This window comes from Salvelinus sp. IW2-2015, unplaced genomic scaffold (assembly GCF_002910315.2).
Source record: "Salvelinus sp. IW2-2015 unplaced genomic scaffold, ASM291031v2 Un_scaffold86, whole genome shotgun sequence".
NCBI classification, from domain to species: Eukaryota; Metazoa; Chordata; class Actinopteri; order Salmoniformes; family Salmonidae; genus Salvelinus; species Salvelinus sp. IW2-2015.
The window spans coordinates 864,013-887,886 of NW_019942515.1; the positions used below are offsets into that span (position 1 = coordinate 864,013).

General features: G+C 43.9%; 1 protein-coding gene across 3 annotated transcripts; it reads left to right on the forward strand.

Moving 5' to 3' along the window:
• Positions 1 to 8,609: 8,609 nt before the first annotated feature.
• Positions 8,610 to 17,981, forward strand: LOC112068146 (basic leucine zipper transcriptional factor ATF-like 3). Of its 3 annotated transcripts, XM_070438050.1 has the most exons (4): positions 8,610 to 10,501; positions 10,643 to 10,713; positions 17,239 to 17,349; positions 17,543 to 17,981. In XM_070438050.1, the coding sequence occupies exons 2-4, from the start codon at positions 10,678 to 10,680 to the stop codon at positions 17,726 to 17,728; spliced, it is 333 nt and encodes a 110-aa protein (XP_070294151.1). In that variant the 5' UTR covers positions 8,610 to 10,501; positions 10,643 to 10,677; the 3' UTR covers positions 17,729 to 17,981. The 3 variants fall into 3 exon arrangements, with proteins under 3 accessions (XP_070294151.1, XP_023990969.1, XP_023990968.1); XM_024135201.2 differs by having other exon boundaries at positions 8,610 to 10,713; XM_024135200.2 differs by lacking the exons at positions 8,610 to 10,501; positions 10,643 to 10,713 and adding an exon at positions 14,056 to 16,943.
• Positions 17,982 to 23,874: the final 5,893 nt, after the last annotated feature.

The window sequence follows — 23,874 nt, forward strand, 5'->3', positions numbered from 1 at the left end:
ATGATCTTACAAGTTTGGCACACCTGTATTTGGGGAGTTTCTCCCATTATTTTCTGCAGATCCTCTCAAGCTCTGTCAGGTTGATTGGGGAACGTCGCTGCACAGCTATTTTCAAGTCTCTCCAGAGATGTTTGATCAGGTTCAAGTCCGGGCTCTGGCTGGGCCACTCAAGGACATTCAGAGGCTTGTCCCGAAGCCACTCCTGCGCTGTCTTGGCTGTGTGCTTAGGGTCGTTGTCATGCTGGAAGGTGAACCTTTGCCCCAGTCTGAGGTCCTGGTGCTCTGGAGCAGGTTTCATCAAGGATCTCTCTGTACTTTGCTACATTCATCTTTCCTTCGATCCTGACTAGTCTCCCAGTCCCTGCCGTTAAAAACATCCCCACAGCATGCTTCTGCCACCACCATGCTTCACCATAGGGATGGTACCAGGTTTCCTCCATTCAGGCCAAAGCTTTCAATCTTGGTTTCGTCAGACCAGAGAATCTTGTTTCTCATTGTCTGAGAGTTCTTTAGGTGCCTTTTGGCAAACTCCAAGCGGGCTGCCATGTGCCTTTTACTGAGGAGTGGCTTCCGTCTGCCACTACCATAAAGGCTTGATTGGTGGAGTGCTGCAAAGATGGTTGTCCTTCTGGAAGGTTCTCCCATCTCCACAGAGGAACTCTGAAGCTCTGTCAGACTGAACATCAGGTTCTTGGTCATCTCTTCTTCCATTTAAGAAGGATGGAGGCCTCTGTGTTCTTTGGAACCTTCAATGCAGCAGAAATTATTTGGTACCATTCCCCAGATCTTTGCCTCGACACTCCTGTCTCGGAGCTCTACGGACAATTCCTTCAACCTCATGGCATGGTTTTTGCTCTGACATGCACTGTCAACTGTGGGACCTTACATAGACAGGTGTGTGCCTTTCCAAATCATGTTCAATCAATTGAATTTACCCAAGGTAGACGCCAATCAAGTTGTAAAAACATCTCAAGGATGATCAATGGAAACAGGATGCACCTGAGCTCAATTTCGAGTCTCATAGCAAAGGGTCTGAATAATTATGTAAATAAGGTATTTCTGTTTTTATACATATATTTTTTTTTTTACGGTTTTTGCTTTGTAATTATGGGGTATTGTGTGTAGATTGATTAACCCATTTTTTTTTAATCCATTTCAGAATAAGGCTGTAATGTAACAACATCTGGAAAAAGACAAGGGGTATGAATACTTTCAGAACGCACTGTATATTGAGTTAATAAAGCTGCATACAAACGTGGTCTCTTTTTTGCTTTCTTGAATAAGGCAGGTCCAAAATGCAGGTGTTTCAGCCTAGCTCAGTGCTTTCTGTGGTTGAGGGGCAGCCATCAGAAAATACAACGCATATGCGTTTGTAATCTTCTCTAATTGCGCAGTGATTGGTTGAGTGTTCTATCACTCATGGGGACACTACGTCACCACAGAATCTACAGGGCGAGCTAGGCAATTCAAGCCCCCTTAGGTGCTGCCATAGATTTACATTCAAAGTCCCCATCCAAGAAGGCTCAAGATCATTGGCCAACAGATAAAATTATGTCAAATCACGTTATATCTACCATAGCGTTGATTGGACTGATCATGCCAACATCATACTTTCAAAATCTTAGCTAGCAAGCTTGACAAGCAGTCATCATCATGAATCATGTCAACAATCTACTGGAAAATAATTTTCAAACCTTTATATTTGAAGAGAAATTATAGATAAAACGTATCGGTGCTCATCGGCCATTGAACATAAACATTACACAACAAGTCAGAAATCACAACTTCAACAATGAGTGGTTTGGAAGGAATCAGTGGCTAACTCCAAGCGTTGCAAAGCAATCACTATTTTGCGTCCTCTGCCTGCTATTCGGTGGAGAGTGTGTGTGGTCCAAGTCTGGATTTAAGTATTTAAAACATCTATCGCTTAAGAGGATAAACATTCACACACAACACCATGGGCCAGAAAAGGCTGAATACATTGGCTATTCTGTCAATCCAGCATGACTTCTGCCACTTTCAAAACAACTGGAAACTCGGAATTGGGAAATCTCAGACTTCAGTGAGTTCAAAACAACTGGGAACTCAGAAAAAAACGAGCTCCGACTGGGAAAATAGGGTTTTGAATGGTCATCCAACTCAGATTTTCAAGTCGAGAAATCACGCCTCTTTCTAGAGCTCCAGCCTGAAGATCACTAACATCAAGATTTTACTTAGTTTTTTTCCATATTTCCCAGATGTCATGAAAGCACTATGAATCCAGAGAATGCTAGACTTTGATGACAACATTTGCCCACAAGAAGGACCGCCGTGCCACCTTCCTGTTCAAGTGAGCATAGCACAATCCAAAAATGTATTGTATGCTGCTACATACATGATTTAATACACCAGGGAGATATGCATACTGTAGCTAAGAAATTAATACTAAGTGTATGTTGTGTAGTAAGCTATTAGTAGCCCATGTGTCTCACCCTAATAATTTGGTCCCTCTCCCCCTCAGAACTTTGCCTACTGTTCTGAATTAGTGGTGCACATGTAGCCTATAGCCTATTTTAGAGAAATGTCATCAGCTAATATTGTAAAAGCTTTCGTTGTCTGCTCATTTGCCCCCGTTATTTATTCTTCTGTTCTGACTTGGTGCACAGGGATAAAACTGTAAGAGCGGGCCATGTTCTGAATTCTGTCGCGGTACATTTCAAAAGTCCTGAACAAATAGTTATATTGACTACGTCCGTCTTAACTTGCTCCTCGAAATTACGGCTTGCCTCTAATCCGCTCATTGTTCCCTCATGGCATAGTTTGTACATCTCAATTGTTATAGGCCTATTGCTTATATAGGTCTATCCCATTAGTACTGTGTCTTATTGATAGATTTAGGCAATATTGGAAGGATTTAATTGTTTTGCTTACTTTGTGTATTATAATTAGCTCATGTGATTTTCTTCATGAGGAGGGGATACTATATAATGTTATTGGGTCTGTTACCAATCGGAGGGCATTCTCTGTGGTGGCATGAATAACCATTTGAGGTGTGATTCCTTTGACTTGAGCAATGTACTCACAGACAAGCAGTGTGTTCTTAGGTTCATTCCTTTACTGGAGAGGGGAGATATATAATACGTTTAACGATTCAAAACAACCAGGTTGCTGCTTTCCATATTGTTGCATTCCAAATGATGATAACCCACATGTTTTTATGTGTTTTATGTTTTCATGTTTTTCCCAAGACAAAAGAGTCTGTCTCCAGACAGATGTGTTCCAATGGAATCAGTTTGGCTCTCTGTTACAACACAGTAACAACACAGTAACAACACAGTAACAACACAGTCATTATGAGGGGACTCAACAGGAACTATCAAAAATCATGTCTGGTTTTATCACACCATACGGCCGTTTCAGAGTTTTATGTTTTGCAGAAAACGCACACAGCATTTGGCAAAGTGAAAGCAGCCTTTAACCAATCTTTAAAACTTGAAACAAGAGCTTTGAATGCATATTCAAAGATCAAGGGGTTAGAAAAGGTAAGGGATATCTATAACAATGAGGACATACAGTACTGAGAAATTACTGGATTACTGCAGGTTAATGAACAACTATCGCTCACCTGTTCATTGCTGCAGAGACAGCTGGAGAGAAGGAGAAGAAGTACCCTGCCTGCACTTCTTCCGTGGCCACTGATGGTTTCCCTGCAAAGTTGTGCATCAAAGCCCGAGTGGTACCTAATAGGATAGCCAAAATAGCACATGTTAAGGCCTTCTAAAAACACATTCATCACTTCAGCAGTGAGGCAGTCTTATGCAATCCTGATTTTAATACATCCACACTGTTCTTTCAGAGTAGCTATGGTGACCTTTGCAGCTGATTGGGAATGGATGTTCCTGCGTCACAGAGGAAATGCCCTCAACTTTGGTTACACAACAATAAACGGTCAGTAGAAATATACTGGTGACAAATAATAACGCTCAGTAATATCCAGTTACAGTGAGACATTCCATGCAAAGCCTGTTCTTATCCCTGCCAAGGACACTGCTCATTGCACTTGCCCACAGTCTGATAACATTCATGTAATGGTGTGTCTAGTACACATAGCAATATGGATCAAGGCACTATCCACGATGAACTGACACTGGCAAATCCAGCTCCTTGTACATTTGTAATTGCTTGTTGAAAACAGTCAACTGTTCTTATCTGTCCTGAAAAGTGGGGGCGTACCAAGGTGTGAAGTCAAGACCAATCTGTAATCAAAATAATAAAAAGAGACAGTTTAACAGATGAGGGTCGACAGAAAAATATCCGAACTGTCAATGATTCAGTCTATTGGCAAAACATAACCTCAGCACAAATCTGAAATGGGCACTAGGCAGTGCAAAGTAGGACCCCGCTTATTGTAAACCAGTTGAACAGTGGGTGGTTAGCCAAAGGTTTCCCAGCCCGTGCCAACAGTCAGTCAGTCCCACACAAAAACACATGCTGGGAATGTCCAGCTAGAGCGCCCTGTCCCCACCAGCTTACTCTGCGTTGTTATTGAGACATTGTTGACTTTGTCCAAATACTTGCCTCTCTGGGCTCCACCAAATTAACACTGTGAAAGAATGGTTTATGACAGACATACATTCCTTCCAAAGCTCATGCAAAGGATATAGATAATTTAGGGTATCAGCAGGCAGGGTGAATTGTTAGTGACTTAAGAAGTTGTTCTGTCAGAGTTCACATGCAGCTTAGCAAGCGGGAGCACAGGCTTAATAAGTCTAATCCGTTTGCTTTACAGAAGTCACATCATCTTACAGTTTTTACACCAGAATATGACATGTACGTTTCAGCATGGTGCAGGGCCAGACAGACCTGCTGCATTGGACTGGTGATCTGATAAGTGGCTTTTCCATGGGATTCTATGAGTAGGCCTACAGTACAGTACATTCGGAAAGTATTCAGACCCATTGACTTTTCCCACATTTTGTTACATTACAGCCTTATTCTAAAATGGATTAAATAAAAAAAATGTCCTCATCAATCTACACACAATACCCCATAATGACAAAGTGAAAACAGGTTTAGACATTTTTGCAAATGTATTACAAATCAAAACAGAAATACCTTATGCAAATAAGTATTCAGACTCAGAATTGAGCTCAGGCGCATCCTGTTTCCATTGATCATCCTTGAGATGTTTCTACAACTTGATTGGAGTCCATCTGTGGTAAATTCAATTGATTGGAAATTATTTGGAAAGGCACACACCTGTCTATGTAAGGTCTCACAGTTGACAGTGCATGTCGGAGCAAAAACCAAGCCATGAGGTCGAAGGAATTCGAGTCGAGGCAAAGATCTGGGGAAGGGTACCAAAACATTTCTGCAGCATTGAAGGTCCCCAAGAACAAAGTGACCATTCTTAAATGGAAGAGGTTTGGAACCACCAAGACTCTTCCTAGAGCTGGCCGCCAGGCCAAACTGAGCAATCGGGGGAGAAGGGCCTTGGTCAGGGAGGTGACCAAGAACCTGATGGTCACTCTGACAGAGCTCCAGAGTTCCTCTGTGGTGATGGGCGAACCTTCCAGAAGAACAACCATCTCTACATCACTCCACAATTGTAGAGTGGCCAGACGGAAGACACTCCTCAGTAAAAGACACATGGCAGCCCGCTTGGAGTTTTCCAATAGGTACCTAAAGGACTCTCAGACCATGAGAAACAAGATTCTCTAGTCTGATGAAAGCAAGATTTAACTCTTTGGCCTGAAGCTGGCGGGCGGGGGAGCAGAGGCGGACACCTAGGTCCGGCAGGCTGGTTCGACGAGGTTGTGGACTGACCCTGCGTTCTGCGTCGAGGCTGATGTCCAGTGGGTCTGTTCGGGGGTCAACCCCGAGGTCGGGGAGCGGGACGATCCAGACAGTTATGGTGAAATGCCTGAATCATCTCTGGGTCGAGGATGTCCTGGTCGGGGACCCAAGACCGGCCTTCAGGCCCATAACCTTCCCTGTCCACTAGGTAGTGGATGCGACCTCTCAGGCATTTGGAATCAAGGATGGCCTGAATGGCGTAGGCAGGTTCCCCTCTGACATCCAACGGTGGGGGTACAGTGCAGGTAGAGACTAGAGGATGAAGAGGACCGTAGGTGACCGGTTTTAAAAGAGACACATGGAAGGACAAGGAGATTTTATACTGACGGGGTAACTGGAGGCGGTACGTGACAGGGTTGATGCGATGGGTTATCTTGAAGGGACCAATGAAGCGAGGACAGAACTTTATGCAGGGGAGGCGGAGCCGGATGTCTATGGTAGAGAGCCACACAAGCTGTCCAGGGTGAAAGAGTGGCATAGGTCGGCGGCGTATGTCGGCAAAGCTTTTCTGTGTATTAAAGGCTACCTGCAGATTCCGGTGAGCGGTCTCCCATACACACTCACTACGCCAAAACCAGTCGTCGACAGCTTGGACAGTACCAGGCTCCGCCTCCCAGGGAAACATKGGGGGTTGGTAACCAAGAACACACTGAAACGGAGTAAGGCGGAGGGGTGAGTGCATGAGTGAGTTCTGAGCGTATTCGGCCCAGGCCATATAGCGACTCCAGTCGTGTGGAGAGGCAGAACATTGTTGGCGGAGGTACTTCCCTATTTATTGGTTCTGGCGTTCTGTCTGACCGTTGGTCTGGGGGTGGTACCCGGAGGAGAGGCTGAAGGTGACCTCCAGTCGGTCACAGAAGGCTCGCCACACCAGGGAGACAAACTGGGGCCCGCGGTCAGAGACGATGTCCTCCGCAAACCCGTACAGACAGAACATCTGCTGGAACATACACTCCACCAATTCCATTGCAAATAAGGAAGAGGAACCAGACACATTTTTGAAAAACTACTATGGCAAGGATGGTGGTGTTACCAGAGGATTCAGGAAGGTCTGTGATGAAGTCAACAGCTACAGTTGAAGTCGGAAGTTTACATACACTCAGGTTGGAGTCATTAAAACTAATTTTCAACCACTCCACAAATTTCTTGTTAACAAACTATAGTTTTGGCAAGTCGGTTAGGACATCTACTTTGTGCATGAAACAAGTAATTTTTCCAACAATTGTTTACAGACAGATTATTTAACTTATAATTCATTGTATCACAATTCCAGTGGGTCAGAAGTTTACATACACTAAGTTGACTTTGCCTTTAAAAAGCTTGGAAAATTCCAGAAAATGATGTCATGGCTTTAGAAGCTTCTGATAGGCTAATTGACATCATTTGAGTCAATTGGAGGTGTACCTGTGGATGTATTTCAAGGCCTACCTTCAAACTCAGTGCCTCTTTGCTTGACATCATGGGAAAATCTGAAGAAATCAGCCAAGACCTCAGAAATTTTTTTTGTAGAACTCCACAAGTCTGGTTCATCCTTGGGAGCAATTTTCAAATGCCTGAAGGTACCACGCTCATCTGTACAAACAATAGTACGCAAGTATATACACCATGGGACCACAGCACCGTCATACCGCTCAGGAAGGAGACCTGTTCTATCTCCTAGAGATTTACTAGTACTTTGGTGTGAAAAGTGCAAATCAATCCCAGAACAACAGTAATGGACCTTGTGAAGACGCTGGAGGAAACAGGTACAAAAGTATCTATATCCACAGTAAAACGAGTCCTATATCGACATAACCTGAAAGGCCGCTCAACAAGGAAGAAGCCACTGCTCCAAAACCGCCATAAAAAAGTCAGACTACGGTTTGCAATTGCACATGGGTACAAAGATTGTACTTTTTGGAGAAATGTCCTCTGGTCTGATGAAACAAAAATAGAATTGTTTGGCCATAATGACCATTGTTTTGTTTGGAGGAAAAAGGGGGATGCTTGCAAGCCGAAGAACACCAYCCCAACCGTGAAGCACGGGGGTGGCAGCATCATGTTGTGGGGGTGCTTTGCTGCAGGAGGGACTGGTGCACTTCACAAAATAGATGGCATCATGAGAGAGGAAAATTATGTGGATATATTGAAGCAACATCTCAAGACATCAGTCAGGAAGTTAAAGCTTGGTAGCAAATGGGTCTTCCAATGGACAATGACCCCAAGCATACTTCCAAAGATGTGGCAAAATGGCTTAAGGACAACAAAGTCAAGGTATTGGAGGGGCCATCACAAAGCCCTGACCTCAATCTTATAGAAAATATGTGGGCAGAACTGAAAAAGCGTGTGCGAGTAAGGAGGCCTACAAACCTGACTCAGTTACACCAGCTCTGTCAGGAGGAATGGGCCAAAATTCACCCAACTTATTGTGGGAAGCTTGTGGAAGGCTACCTGAAACGTTTGACCCAAGTTAAACAATTTAAAGGCAATGCTACCAAATACTAATTGAGTGTATGTACACTTCTGACCCACTGGGAATGTGATGAAATAAATAAAAGCTGAAATAAATCATTCTCTCTACTATTTTTCTGACATGTCACATTCTTAAAATAAAGTGGTGATCCCAACTCACCTAAAACAGGGAATTTTTACTTGGATTAAATGTCAGGAATTGTGAATAACTGAGTTTAAATGTATTTGGCTAAGGTGTATGTAAACTTCCGACTTCAACTGTAGCTAGCCTGCAAAAGACAAATAATAATACAGCTTGATATGTACATATTACTTTAGTTAACTAGCTGAGATAAAGGTGTGTTAGAGATGTCGGCGATGAGTATGACGGATCTCCTTGCTAACGCCCAGGAAGCTCTGATTCAAACTCTCATTATTGACAGCTCTGCAAACGTGATGTCGAAATATGTTCGTTACTCACAAATATAGAATTTAGCTGAGAAACTCTCTTAATTTACTCCCATTACAGCTGGTATGTACTTCCAAAAAAGGTATATAAAAAATGACTGAAACAATGCCTATTCGGCACCTCCAATCAAATCAGTCATTACTGTCACGCACAGATCGGAAGTCTACAACAGCTCAATACATTGAAAGTGCCAGAGGCATTATTTTGGTTGCTTGTACATCACCTGAAGCATGTGCATAAAATGACAATGCATGCAGAAGACAAATACATACTTATTGTGCACGTGTTTACATGGTTCTGCACATGCTTCAAGTGATAGAAATCTTGACGCACTACCAGCGCTTTGAAAAGTTGAGGTAATTATACTTTCCTATGGATATATTGTCTCACATTCCTACTTGCAAAAGGACGAATAGCAGACAACCGGTCAAGTAAGTTAAAATATAATTTTATTAAACATTCTGGCTTGTAGAGGTTGTGAGAGGAAACTTTCCTGACCCAAACGCTCACTTATGCAAGTCAACATCCGGTCTCCAGGCTGTGTGAATGCATTGCGTTAATCTGAAATATCTGCAGTGCATCGACAGCTCATTGCATTTTGGTACACCAGAATTATTCATTTCCAGTGAAACACTGCGTTTGCCTTGCAGCATTGCAGAGGCAGTTGCCGTGTGTTTGATCAAACTGTATGCATAGACAGCTTGACAGAAATGGTAGCAGAAGGTGAAGGTTGAACTTTTGTAGCATAAATATCCAGATGATGCCGTATACTATTTTGCGAAATGACGCTGTAGGTGTGTGTTCGAAGCGTCGTTGCGCAAAATAGTATGCAGCATCGTCTGTGTAACGAGTGCGCTGAGAGTCAGGAAGCAAGTACAGGGAGTGAGTGTTTTAATAAATAATTAAAACAATAAACACGAAACACAAACGCACCGACATGAAACTGAGTCAATAACACCTGAGGAAAGAACCAAGGGGAGTGACAGATATAGGGAAGATAATCAAGGAGGTGATGGAGTCCAGGTGAGTGTCATGAGGCGCTAGTGCGCTTGACGATGGTGACAGGTGTGCAGGATAATAAGCAGCCTGATGACCTAGAGGCCTGAGGGAGTATACGTGACCGTACCCCTTTCCCGACGTGCGCAGGACTCCGACAAAGGGGACGAACCCGGGGATCAGGAGCGTACCGGTCAGCCCTGCTGAAGTGCGGGAACCTGTCATGCCGGCTGGGGCGCGGGGACCTGACAGACCAGCTGAGGCAGTGGAAGCATGGGAGCCTGGCGATCCGGCTGAGGCATGAGAGCCTGTAGCGACTCCCGGACCCGACGTCATATACACTGACACAAAAAAAACTAAAAACACTCCCTGATGCTTCCTTTAGTTGAGGTGTTATTCTGTAACGAGTGCGCTGAGAGTCAGGAAGCATGTACAGAGAGTGAGTGTTTTAATAAATAAACAAAACAATAAACACGAAACACAAACAACGCACCAACATGAAATAGAGTCAATAACACCTGAGGAAAGAACCAAGGACAGTGACAGATACAGGGAAGATAATCAAGGAGGTGATGGAGTCCAGGTGAGTGTCATGAGGCGTTGGTGCCCTTGACGATGGTGACAGGTGTGCAGGATAATAAGCAGCCTGATGACCTAGAGGCCTGAGAGGGAGTATACATGGCAGTCTGGATTTGTATGCAACAAAAGTTCAACATTTACCTTCTGCTACCATTTCTGTCTACGCATACAGTTTGACAAATCCAACATACAGTATGCACCACACCGCAATGCTGCAAGGCAAATGCAGCGTTACTTTGGAATTTAATGTAATTCTGGTGTACCAAAATGCAATGATCCTGTCGGTGTGATCGAAGCGCAAGACTCAGTTTAACTTGGTGTCTTGATTTCTAGAACTTCGAGAGCGCTGTTAAAGAACGTGTTGATCAATGATCAGACATGGGAGGAGGCTCGAAAGGAAGAGGGTGAGCATATCTCTCTGACATATTTCCTAACTGTGTCGCCTATTAAAAAATATGGCTATTGCCTTTCAATTGAACAGATGAAATATATGTGTACTATCAACCACAATGAAATGAGTTTGATATTCTCCTCTTTTGATCAGTTGTTTTGAAGATAGTGAACATGCTTTACAATAAACCTAGAATATATGTTCACTGCACCTGTGTACCCCACAACTTCGCTGTTTCTGGGAAATCATTCTTGCTGGCTGCATGTGATATTAAAGTGTTAGAAATGTAACCTACTGTAGTTGTGAGCACAGATAGTTTGATTCTGGCTAAGCAGCTCAAGGCACATAGGAGACTTTGTTGCTCAGTCTATTGACAATTTTTGATACGGTATGCAGATGTTTAGTTCCCATTATAAAACAAATAAGTTAATTCAGAAAGACTTCCAAATTGCAGCAGTAAAATATCACTTAGAAGATGAACGCAGTGCTCTTTACAGCCTGCTGGATGAGAATATTTTGGGAACGGCTCGGAAACGACGTACATGTCCTATAGAGATCCTCCCCTATGTCGTACAGTCATTAAAGGCAGAACGTAAAGTCATGGTTGGTTTCATTTTTTATTACGTTTTTATAATGGTCCTATTGAAAAGGGTAGCATTACTTTTGCATAGCCGTGATTATATGTCACTCTCATATTTAAAGCGTCAATCAGCAGTAGAAACGATAACAAAGAGTACTCCCCACCCCGGTTCGGTAAAAAGTTGCGAGTTTGGGCTGGAGAAATATAACCATTCTCAAATTCAAAGACTGAGCTATGGATGTAAAGACTGACCATCCATTATATCAGAATGATAGTTTTAAGCATGATTTGAAGCTATATAGTGTTTGCACTTCTTTGTTTACAAACGTTGGAGTAAAACATGCTTATATTTTGGGTTCTGATGGGGTACTACAGTTGAACTAAACTCATGAGGCATTTATATGTTATATTCTTCAAGAATAAATAGGCACATATCATTAATTTATAAGTCCAAAAATGGGCATAGACACTGCTGATTGCCCCTTCAGTGTTGCTGTTTGAACTTTCATACATTTGAAAATATAACATACACCATATGTTCACAAACTGAAAGTATGCTTTATTTTTTATCAGGTATCAAGGTAAAGTATGCTTTATTTTTTATCAGGTATCAAGGTAAGACCCAGATGCAGACAACGTCGAATTAACAATGGTTTAATATTCCAACAGGGCAGGCAATAGACAGGTCAAGGCAGGCAGCGGTCAGTAAACCAGAGGTGGAGCAACGATACCAGACGGCAGGCAGGCTCAGCGTCAGGGTAGGCAGAGATCAATAATCTAGAGGTGGGGCAAAGGTACAGGTCGGCAGGCAGGCTCCGGGTCAGGTGCAGGCAGAGTGGTCAGGCAGGTGGGCTCAGAGTCAGGACAGGCAAGGGTCAAAACCAGGAGGGTGAGAAAAAGAGAGACTGGGAAAAGCAGGAGCTGAGACAAAAACGCTGGTTGACTTGACGAACAATACGAACTGGCAACAGACAAACAGAGAACACAGGTATAAATAAACAGAGGATAATGTGGAAGATGGGTGACACCTGGAGGGGGGGTGGAGACAATCACAAAGACAGGTGAAACAGATCAGGGTGTGACAATACCACCCCCTCTAAGGGCGCCACCTGGCATCCTACCTGGGGGCCAACCTGGTTGACCGGGGTGCCGGCGGTGGAAGTCGGCAATGAGGGCTGGGTCCAGGATGTCTCTAGCGGGGACCCAGCACCTCTCCTCCGGGCCATAACCCTCCCAGTCAACCAGGTACTGGAAACCCTTGCCCCGTGGTCGAACATTCAGGAGGCGTCTCACTGTGTATGCTGAATGGCCATCGATGACACAGGGAGGAGGACTTGGCTTGGAAACAGAAGAAGGGGGGGAGACACAGGCTTAATCCTAGACACATGGATAGTAGGGTGAATATGGAGGGTACGGGGTAACAAAAGACGAACAGCAGTGAGGCTAATGACTCTAAAGATTGGGAACGGGCCGATGAAATGGGGGGAAAGTTTATGGGACTCCACCTTGAGGGGCAGGTCCCAGGTGGAGAGCCATACTCTCTGCCCGAGCCGATAGCATGGAGCAGGGGTCCGGTGGCAATCCGCTTGTCGCCTATACCTGGAAGTGGTCTTCAACAGATCGGCCCGTGCTCTCTTCCAGGTACGGCGACAGCGGCGGATGAACATCTGGGCAGAGGGATTGCTGACTTCCTCCTCTTGCTCGGGGAAGAGCGGAGGTTGATATCCCAAGTAACACTCGAAGGGTGAGAGACCAGTGGCAGAGCAAGGAAGGGTGTTGCAGGCGTACTCAACCCATACCAGTTGCTGACTCCAGGTGTAGGGTTGGCAGAGACTAGGCAGCAAAGTGTTGTCTCTAAGTCCTGGTTGGCTCGTTCTGACTGGCCGTTGGACTGGGGGTGGAATCCGGAGGACAGGCTGGCCGACGACCCAATGATCGTGCAGAACGCCTTCCAGAACCAGGACGAGAATTTCGGACCCTGGTCAGAGACTATGTCCACCAGGAGACCGGTGCGCCTCCCGGACCTGTTTCCCTATACCCCAGCTGAGTGCCGTCGCCAGGCACGAGGTGGGAAGGATGGTCTCGGGCTTTGGGGTGGTTGCCGTGGGGTTATAACGGCGAGACAAGGCATCCGGCTTGACGTTCTTGGACCCTGTCCGGTAGGAGAGGGAAAAGTTGAACTGGGTAAAAAGCATGGCCCATCTCGCTTGCCTGGAGTTGAGGCGCTTGGCGGTGCGGAGATACTCCAGGTTTTTGTGGCCGGTCCACACAATGAACGGATATTCTGCCCCTTCTAGCCAGTGACCTCATTCCTCCAATGCCATCTTCACCGCGAGAAGCTCCCGATTCCCCACATCGTAGTTCCTCTCTGTGGCATTGAGGCGGTGGCAGAAGAAGGAGCAGGGATGCAGCCTAAGGTCCAGGGCAGAATGTTGGGATTGGACAGCCCCCACTCCGACATCTGAAGCATCGGCCTAAACCACGAACTGACGGGAAGGGTCTGGATGAACCAGGATAGGAGCAGTGTTGAAGCGGTGGTTAAGGGCTCGGAACGCCCGGTCAGTGGAGCAGGTGTTCTTGGGGAGAGCGTGAGAAGACGAGGATGTCATCAATGTAAACGAAGACGAACCGGTTCACATGTCGCGGAGAACATCATTCACCAGAGCCTGGACACGGCAGGGGTGTTGGTGAGGCCAAAGGGCATGACCAGCTATTCGTAATGGCCGCTGGCAGTGTTGAAGGCGGTCTTCCACTCGTCCCCCTCTCGTATCCGCCCCAGGTGGTAGGTGTTTTGTAGATCCAGCTTGGAGAAAACAGTGACCCCCCCTGGAGCGGGTTGAGGGCCGAGGAAATGAGTGGTAGTGGATAACGGTTCAGGGTCTTGTCCTTTTTTCCCATGAAGAAGAACCCTGCGGGAGAGGAAGAGGGATGGGTAAATCCTGTAGCTAGGGATTCCCCAATGTAGATATCCATAGACTTGGTCTCTGGTCCCGACAGAGAGTATAGACATCCCCAGGGCGTGATGGTGCTAGGGAGGTCAATTCCGCAGTCATAGGGGTGGTGTGGTGGAAGGGACGTGACCCAGGACTTGTTGAACACCTCCCAGAGGTCCTGGTACTCTGCGGGAATGTCGGAGAGGTCAGGAGCAACTTCCAAGCCCCCAGGAAGACATCCCGGGGCAGGTTGCGCCGACTTCAGACAATGGGTGTGGCAGAACAGACTCCAGCCCATGATAGCACCCGTACACCAGTTGAGGGGATTGGAGCCAGGAGTGGTGTTATGGGTGACCCGACCTCTAGAGCACCCGTCCAGCGCTCTAACATCCTTGGGAATGGAAAGGGGCTGAGTGAGGATGTTCAGCTCGGAAGCCAATGTGGCGTCCAAAAGTCTTTTACTGGGCAAGAGGACACAAAATGACCAAAAGTCCCGTAATACAGACAGCTCTTTGTGTTGATCCTGTGTCCCCGTTCCGCTGGCGACAGCCCAGCTCTGCCTAGTTGCATAGGCTCGGGAAACAGCGTGATGAGGTAGGCTATCTTGGAGTGATCTGAGGGGAAAGAGGAGGTCTGAAACTCGAAAATGAGGGCACACTGAGCTAAAAACGCCCAACAGTTGCTCGGCTCTCCTTTAAAGCGTTCCGGGGGAGGTAAACGGGGCTCCCGGGAAGGAGGAATGGCCGGTGGGGTGGCGCTGCTAAACCCTGAGTTACTGAGGGGCGGTGGGGTTACCACCGTGGCAGGCTGCCCCCTAGACAACCCGCAGAACTGCTCCAGCAGCATGTCCAACGCCTGGCCATGGCGCTCAGCCAACGTTTGGACCACCTTCATAAGACCACGAAGCAATTCCTCGTGCCTACCAATTGAGGCTCCTTGGGAGGAGATAACGTTGCGCAACTGGCCTGGGTCTGCTAGGTCAGTAATAGCCAGTTCATACTATCAGGTATGAAGTTAAGACCCAGGTGCAGACAACGTCGAATTAACAATGGTTAAATAATCCAACAGGGGCATGCAATAGACAGGTCAAGGCAGGCAGGGCAGTAAACCAGAGGTGGGGCAACGGTACCGGATGGCAGGCAGGCTCAAGGTCAGGGTAGGCAGAGGTCAATAATCCAGAGGTGGGACAAAGGTACAGGTTGGCAGGTAGGGTCAGGGGCAGGCAGAGTGGTCAGGCAGACGGGCTCAGAGTCAGGAGAGGCAAGGGTCAAAACCAGAAGGGTGAGAAAAAGAGACTGGGAAAAGCAGGAGCTGAGACAAAAACGCTGGTTGACTTGACAAACTGGCAACAGGGGGAGGGGCAATGCAAATAGTCTGGGTACCCATTTGATTAGCTGTTCTGGAGTCTTATGGCTTGGGGGTAGAAGCTATTTAGGAGCCTCTTGGACCTAGACTTGGTGCTCCGGTACCGCTTGCCGTGCGGTAGCAGAGAGAACAATCTGTGACTGGTGGCTGGAGTCTTCAACAATTTTATGGCCATCCTCTGACACCGCCTGGTATAGAGGTCCTGGATGGCAGGAAGCTTGGCCCCGGGGATGTACTGGGCCGTTCGCACTACCCTCTGTAGTGCCTTGCGGTCGGAGGCCGCAGCTATGCTCCCATTACACCCTCTTCTATCCAACATAAGTGTATATTTCATATATGACCACGGTTAAGAGTGACTGGTGAGAGATGTGTCTGCTGTAAAGTCTCTCCAGGTGGTGCATCAGGGGGCTAAGGGTCTGAGACAGGTGCTGAACATGCGTCCTACAGCCAAGTCCCTGGAGGTGTTTGGGGAGGTGTTCAGCAGCAGGCCCAACAGAGAGGACAAGACATATAGCAGGACCAGACCACCCATCAAGAGAGCCATAGAGCAGGCAGAGCTCAGGAACAACTATGCTCCTATTTGTGCAGGAACAACTATGCTCCTATTGTGATTGGAAGGATGCAGTACTGTAGTATTTCAACAGTGATGGGGTTTATGTTCGCAGAAGTCTGTGATACAATATCGCCCTCACATGGTGGATAACGGGAACTGCATACCGTATGTATAATGTATACACCTCTATAGAATCACTTTAAAACAGTCCCCTTTTTTGCTATTATTTTGTATACAACATTTGTCATAGCGTTGAGGTCATCCTCAGTTGTAGGCTTATGAGAATATAAGAATACAAGCTGTAACAGCCAGATTGAACATAGCATTAAAAAAAAAAAATCTTAATCTTTCTGAAACATTGTGGGAACGAGCATCTGGTCCTAAAATGTAAAGAAAATGTATAAAACATGTTGTTTTGAATAACAAACCTAAATCTATTTTAAACAATTTAACAAGCACTTTTAAAATAAAGTAAAGTATGTGCTGCTTTGCTCTTGTCCCAACGCTCAAAGGGCGTCACACACTATTTAGCACGTGATTTAAAATAAATATTGGCGTCTTCAATGAAGCGGCAAGTGCACTTTGAACAACTGAAACTGTTTGTCTCTTGCATGCAAATCCGTATCACTTTTGTAGATTATATATCTTGGAACTTGCTACCTTCAAAAGCGACTTTTTTTTTTTAATACATTTCATATTTTAAATAATCGATATAGGCTAAACTTATTGCGTCTGGGATGTCTGACTGCGATATTTCTAGCGGCTTTCTGCAAATCAATGATCAAAGCAGTTTTATGCTTCAAAGATGCGAGGTAAGTGTCAAATACACAAAAATAGTAGGCTAAAGTTGAATGGTTTATACAATTATTCCTTTGTTTACTTTTTGTCAGTCTATACAATTTATCACAATGGAATCTTTTTTTTATTTTTTAACTAGCCTATTTATCATGTCATGAGGATTAACCGGACATTTCTAGAAACTATTGACAAATGGAATGGTAATCAGCATCATTGTGTTGGATGACCACACAAAGCTTAATCAGGGAGGGAGTAGCAGTGTTGTGTGATATTCTGACTGACATGTGGCATTCTGTACCTTTGCTGCAGAGCTCTGGTGATGAAGATGATGACTGGAGACTAAAAAGAAGGGACAATAACAGGGTGGCAGCACAGAAGAGCCGAAAAAGACAGACACAGAGAGCAGATGAGCTGCATAAGGTGGGTCTTTACGTGCGTAACAGACTCCTTATCGTCACACAACTATCTTGGCATAGTCTAACCTTTTCTCTTATATAACAGGAATAACGCAGCTATCAATGTCACACTTATTCTCTGAATCAAGTGGATTCAACTTTTATTCTACTCTACTAGTAAGATTGTAAAGTAACTGAGCCCAGTTTGTCCCATACAGGCATATGAGTGTCTGGATCAGAAGAACAGGCGGCTGAAGAAGGAGGTACAGTTTCTGTCTGAGGAGCAAAGGCGTCTGACTGAGGCACTCAAGGCCCATGAGCCTCTCTGTCCAATCAGGCACTGTGTTCCCACCCTCGGGTCAGGGCCCTGGGATGTAGGGGTCCTCTCCAGTCTGCCCAGATAGCCACCATACCATGCAAAGACCACAGAGACAAACCAACATGGGAGACTTGTAAACAGTTAACAGGTTAGATTATGCATGTCCTCTGTCCTTTGTACTCTCTGTGTCAATTAGTTTTGTATAGCTTGAATCAAGTTGTAATCAAATAATTATAGGATGAAGTAATGAGCTTTGTTTCAGATGTTCAAATTGCTTGTCCTGTTTAAAATGTTTTGTATAATAAATTGCAAATACATTGCATATCCCTCTGCCATGAGACCATCTCCCTTTGAGTCTGATAAATGTGGTTACCGTACCTTTAATCACTTGTGTTTTTGAACTGGTTTTCCGGTATCTGGGTTTAGCCATGAGGGAACTTCTCCTTTAGCAGAAACAATAAACCATACAATTTTTTTGGGGGGGTTTCATTATTCCCTACTCTAAAACAGGTTATACACTGGCTATTACTAATGTATTTATGAATTTCAACACTTAATTGATAAATTAGATAATCAAATCACTTAATCCAAAGATCAGATGTAGAGTAATATAACATTTTTTGGTTAACTCATGTTATTACATTGTTGAGGTTACCCACTCTCTCTTCCCTATAATGTGGGTAAACACTCATTAACCTCATTATGTCTTCTCATACATCTAAAAAATGTGTGATGTTGAATAATGTTGCATTCTGGTCAACATCAATGATCTACAGTACGTTATGGTCTATCTTGATGACATGACTGCAGGCTTCTCTCAAACGTTATTATGGATGGTTGTATACATTCCCAGTAGTCTAGTATTTGGCAAGGCTGTTTCTAAGAAATGCAGGCTGACCAATGAGAGAAGTGAAAGACTCCAGCCACACAGGCAGTGCTTTTCATACCAGAGGAATTGATTGACTTCAGTGTACTGTATTTGAGGGAGATTGTGGTGATTATCATAAAGCCTTTTGTGTGGATCACTCCTTTCAAAAATGGTTTATTTCCCACATTTAAGTAACATGCACTTCTTAGTCATTTTCTCTTCTAATTTCAAATGAGCACAGATTGCTTGGACATAAACAACACAGGTTACTACTTTCAGTTCCATCCCGGAGATATTGGTGCATCATGTGGTATTTCACATGCCATCTTTTGAAGAACATGCCATGCTCTTCTGTAAGAATATTAGTTTACACGTTCAGGTTAACATGACTTCACTTTCAGTATAAGTCAGTGTATGGCCTTACTGGAAAATCATATCCTTCACTTCCTTCTCCTTCATTGGCAGTTATACAATAGATACCCTACATTCAAATGAAAAAATATTCATGTTAACGGCATAAAAACAGCATACCTTTTAAAAAAAATGATCGTCATTGTCTGTGTGTGCCCCATGGCTGTCAGATTTGGTAGCCAACAAGCATAAACTAGTCATTTTACTGCACTTTAGTGACTGAACCATGAGAGACATATCCTCAATCTTTGTCCCAGTCTTGTCCCATCGCTGCAACTCAGGAGAGTACAGACTCGGGAGAGACGAAGGTCGAGAGCCATGCGTCCTCCGAAACACGACCCTGCCAAGCCGCATTGCTTCTTGACTGACACACTGCTCACTTAACCCGGAAGCTAGCCTCACCAATGTGTCGGAGGAAACACTGCACAACTGGTGACCAAGTCAGCGTGCATACGCCCAGCAGGCCACAGTTTCTAGAGCGCGATGGGACAAGGACATCCTTGCCAGCCAAACCATCCCCTAACCCGGATGACACTGGGCAAATGGGTCTCCCGGTCCCGGCCGGCTGCGACACAGCGTGGGATCGAACCCGGGTCTGTAGTGAGACCTCAAGCACTGCGATGCAGTGCCTCACCCATTAATTTCTACACCTTGTTGCTTCTGAAGAACAGAGGCACATATCCAGACTTTGCTGAAGCTGAACATCCATACAAAACCAAGCATGAAACAGTGGTTGGCAGGGCTGGCCCTAGCCTTTTGGGGGCCCGAAGCAAAATTGTATTGGGGGGCCCATCCACCTCAGGGGAAAAACATTTGAGTGGCCCCCCTCTTGATGATGGAGAGAGAAAAAAATTACATTTTAGAGTTTAATTCTACACATTTTGCCATGGGGCGCAGAGAAAATGTTGCACATTTATAGCATGTTTGTTGCAATTCTACACGTTTGGCCATGGGGGTTTTGCAATTTTATTACAAATTTAATGCAATTCTATTCATTTTGCCATGGGGTGGAGATAAAAATTAGCATTTTTACAGCTAATTTCATGCAATTCTACACATTTTGCCATAGGGTGGAGAGAATTGTTTTTGCGGTCTACACATTTTGCCATGACTTATGCCATACAAATATGTTATCTGAGTGAGAGTGACTAACAAAATCAATGGGGCCCCCTTCATGCCTGGTCGATAATTCGGCCATGATTACAAGTTTAGATAGCTGACTAAACTAATTTACCAATATGAAGCTGGCATGGGCTAATTGAGTGACTGTCAGTAGTCAGGTTTCCATCCAATTGGCGACAGATTTGAATGCGAATATTCAAACATCTGTATAAAAACACTATACACATTTTCCCACCAGAGATCTGTTTCCATCAAATTGACTTGTTCCAGGTAAAAGGCTGTGCGTGATGACATAGTGCATTTTTTTTTTAAATGCGGTCAAATTCCCATATACCGAATAAGTTAAATGAGTTTCCATCGCATTTTCAACTCTACTGAGTTGTTTGTGTTATATAGCGTGTTTTCCCACTTTGGTATTGGCACGTGTGCTCTAGCCAAGCATTGAAGATCATGTCACCAGAATAAGACCTTCAATATTTATTGGAAAAGAGTGTCAAGCTCATCAACCTTGAACTTTCACCATCTTGTGAAGTTCACAATTTATTAATCTGCAGCCTAATAAACTGCATACTTTCCTGACAAGTCATAGTGGGGGTACCATACAACATGTCATCTCGTGACTCCAAGTTTAGTTCGATATGATGGTTATTATATCAATATGTGCGCATTAAAGCTTTTCCACCAACATTTCTCGCATRATTATTTTTACTGACAAAAAAAGGTCCCACCTTGTTTCAGCATATTTTGTTTCGTCTACGTTTGGAAAGTTTACTTAAAAATGTGCTGTTTCCATCAGGCCAGTCAAGACATTTTTTATCCGACATGCACTTTACAGGCATAAAAAGGTTGAATGGAAACCTTAGTTAGTTACTGACATAACATGAGATAACTGCTGAGGCACAACCACATTTTTAAATTGCACCTTGTGTATTCTACTATTCTAACGTTCAACAGTAAACTGAGACGTTGACTGAGTTCCTAAAACTAAATGAGAGCGACCACTTATGCCTGGAGCTAGCCCTGGTGGTTGGCATTAAGCTGTAATTAAAACACAATGACACAACTCTGCAGCAGTGGAACTAACATTTCACAAGGGACCTAAAATTGCTGTTGAGTGCATGCTGTTCTCATATGAATTTATTGCATCAATTTTCCACATGAACTGAACATCATGATACTGTATGTCTGAGAAGCTTGCCTCATAGTACATTTCCTGTATGGGCACAGCATGGTTTCTTGTCTTGCATCACCCAGAGCTTCATGACACAGTGTCAACCAGACTGTGATGACTCTCATCTGACCCTGACAGAGAGAGGTCAGTTTATGAACAAACTGACACAGCTCAGAGGAGAATGGATATCTGGATGGGGATTTATGATATAGATATTGATTTACAGCATCCATCAGTTCATGTGTGGATGCTTGTAATAAGTGGTTGTCCTGTATTACATAAGAAATCCCCAAAACCTTTGGAGATTAATTCAAATGCCATGCCCATTTCATAATCTTGGAAGCAGGTCAGGATGTCAAGTAGGGCTCCCTATCATTGCATGAATTGCAATGTTGAGACAATTCACATTTCTGTAAGGGTTGAATCATTCCTGTTCTATATTTTGTCGAGCAACTCTCTGAGAGGCATTGCAAATGGTACTTAATGTAAATGTTTGATCATGATTTATTATCTGTGGCATGAGAATGAATTGAGTGCTGCAAGGCTGAAGGAACAGTTATCATGATGGGATACAGTGCCTTCAGAAAGAATTCACACCCCTTGACTTTTCCACATTTTGTTGTATTACAGCCATCATTTTTAGATTTTTTTGTCACTGGGCTACACACAATACCACATAATGTCAAAGTGGAATTATTGTTTGTAGAAATATTTACAAATGAATTAAAAATGAAAAGCTGAAATGTTTTGAATCAATAAGTATTCAAACCTTTTGTTATGGCAAGCCCTAAATAAGTTCAGAAGTACACATAGTAAGTTGCATGGACTCACTCTGTGTGTAATATTAAAGATTAACATGTTTTTACCTCATCTCTGTACCCCACACATACAATTATCTGTAAGGTCCTTCAGTCGAGCAGTGAATTTCAAACTCCGATTCAACCACAAAGACCAGGGAGGTTTTTAAGCATAGGTAGCTGCCTCATGTTATGGGTATGGTTGTAATCGTTAAGGACTGGGGAGTTTTTCAGGATAAAAAATCAATGGAATGGAGCTAAGCACAGGCACAATCCTAGAGGAAACCCTGATTCAGTCTGCTTTCCACCAGACACTGGGAGATTAATTCACCTTTCAGCAGGACAATAACCTAATAACCTAAAGGCCAAATCTACACTGGAGTTGCTTACCAAGACGACAGTGAATGTTTGGCCTAGTTACAATTTTGACTTAAATCTACTTGAAAATCTATGGCAAGACCTTAACCACTAGGTATATTCAATGATCAACAAACATTAGAGACTTACCCAGAAAAACTCACAATTGTCATCTCCGCCACCGGTGATTCTAACATGTATTGACTCAGGGGTTTGAATACTTATGTAAGAGATATATTAGTGTTTTATTTTTCATATATTTTTTTAACAAATTACAATGGAACATTAGAGCATTTTGTGTAGATCGTTGACAAAAATGACAATTAAATCCCACTTTATAACACCCAAAAAATATTTTCTGAAGGCACTGTACAGGATAATAACATACCTCAGCCTCTGCAAGAGAGAATGAAAACATCCCGTGTGGTGCTACACATATGAGAACATTACAGCACACAGACCTTTTCACCTCCCAACTTTCCCCAAATTCGACCTCTGGTGCCAAATAATGATCCAGTGCCTTTAATATGGTTAATCATTTGTTTAGATCATGACCCACTGTTCAGATGGACATTTTCATCTCAGAGTGTGTTAAACTTCCTGTGTTTAGGGAAATGTGTCAGAGTAATCAGTTATCTAAGTACATCCATATTTCACAATCATGTTCTAGAGAAGCACTGAAGAGGATTCTGTAGAAACATTACAGGAAAACCGCTGGACGGTCAGTAATTTGATCTACCGTAGCAGTCTGTGACAAGAATAAAGAAGTCCCACAGTCTGGCTGCATTGTGGCTGTTATGAGTCAGTCATTTGTGTAGTTATCAAAAACCACCATCAGAAAAATGGGATATTACTTTTTATGGAATATGGACCACAACGGTAGGGTGGAGTGAGGGATACTTGTGTTCTGAGTGAAACATTATTTCACAGCCTATCTCATCAGATAACACCCACTGAACTATACTGAGCAGGCCTGGCACAGGAGAACACACTCTTTCAGTCTGGAAAGGGAGACATGTCCTGGCTTGTACTCAGATGAACACCAACACAAATAATGTGCTGAGATGCTAAACATGTTCATGAATATTTGTTTTGCATCACAACTATGCAATGTCAATATACCAATGTCATTGAATACCTTGCAAAAAATATTTTTTTAAATGTTGTGAATCCTTCCCCAGAAACAATAGAAAACAAAAACATTTGAAGTATATCTATATTTATTAACAAAGTATCAAAAACAGAAAAATCAAAAGACAGAATAGAATTGAGTACTTAATTGGTTTCATCTTGTGGTTTTACCGGACTTGATACAATGTGATATTTCGCATTACACTCAAATACTTTTAGTGAACAATGTTTAAGTGAGAGAAAAAATGGAAGGTGAAACAGAAAAACAAGACAGGTATTGAAGAACATAAAACAGGCGTGTCATCCTTCAAATTAAGTATTTCAGTAGTAAGCCCCCAGCCATGACTAGCATGCCTGTTTGAACACGAAACACT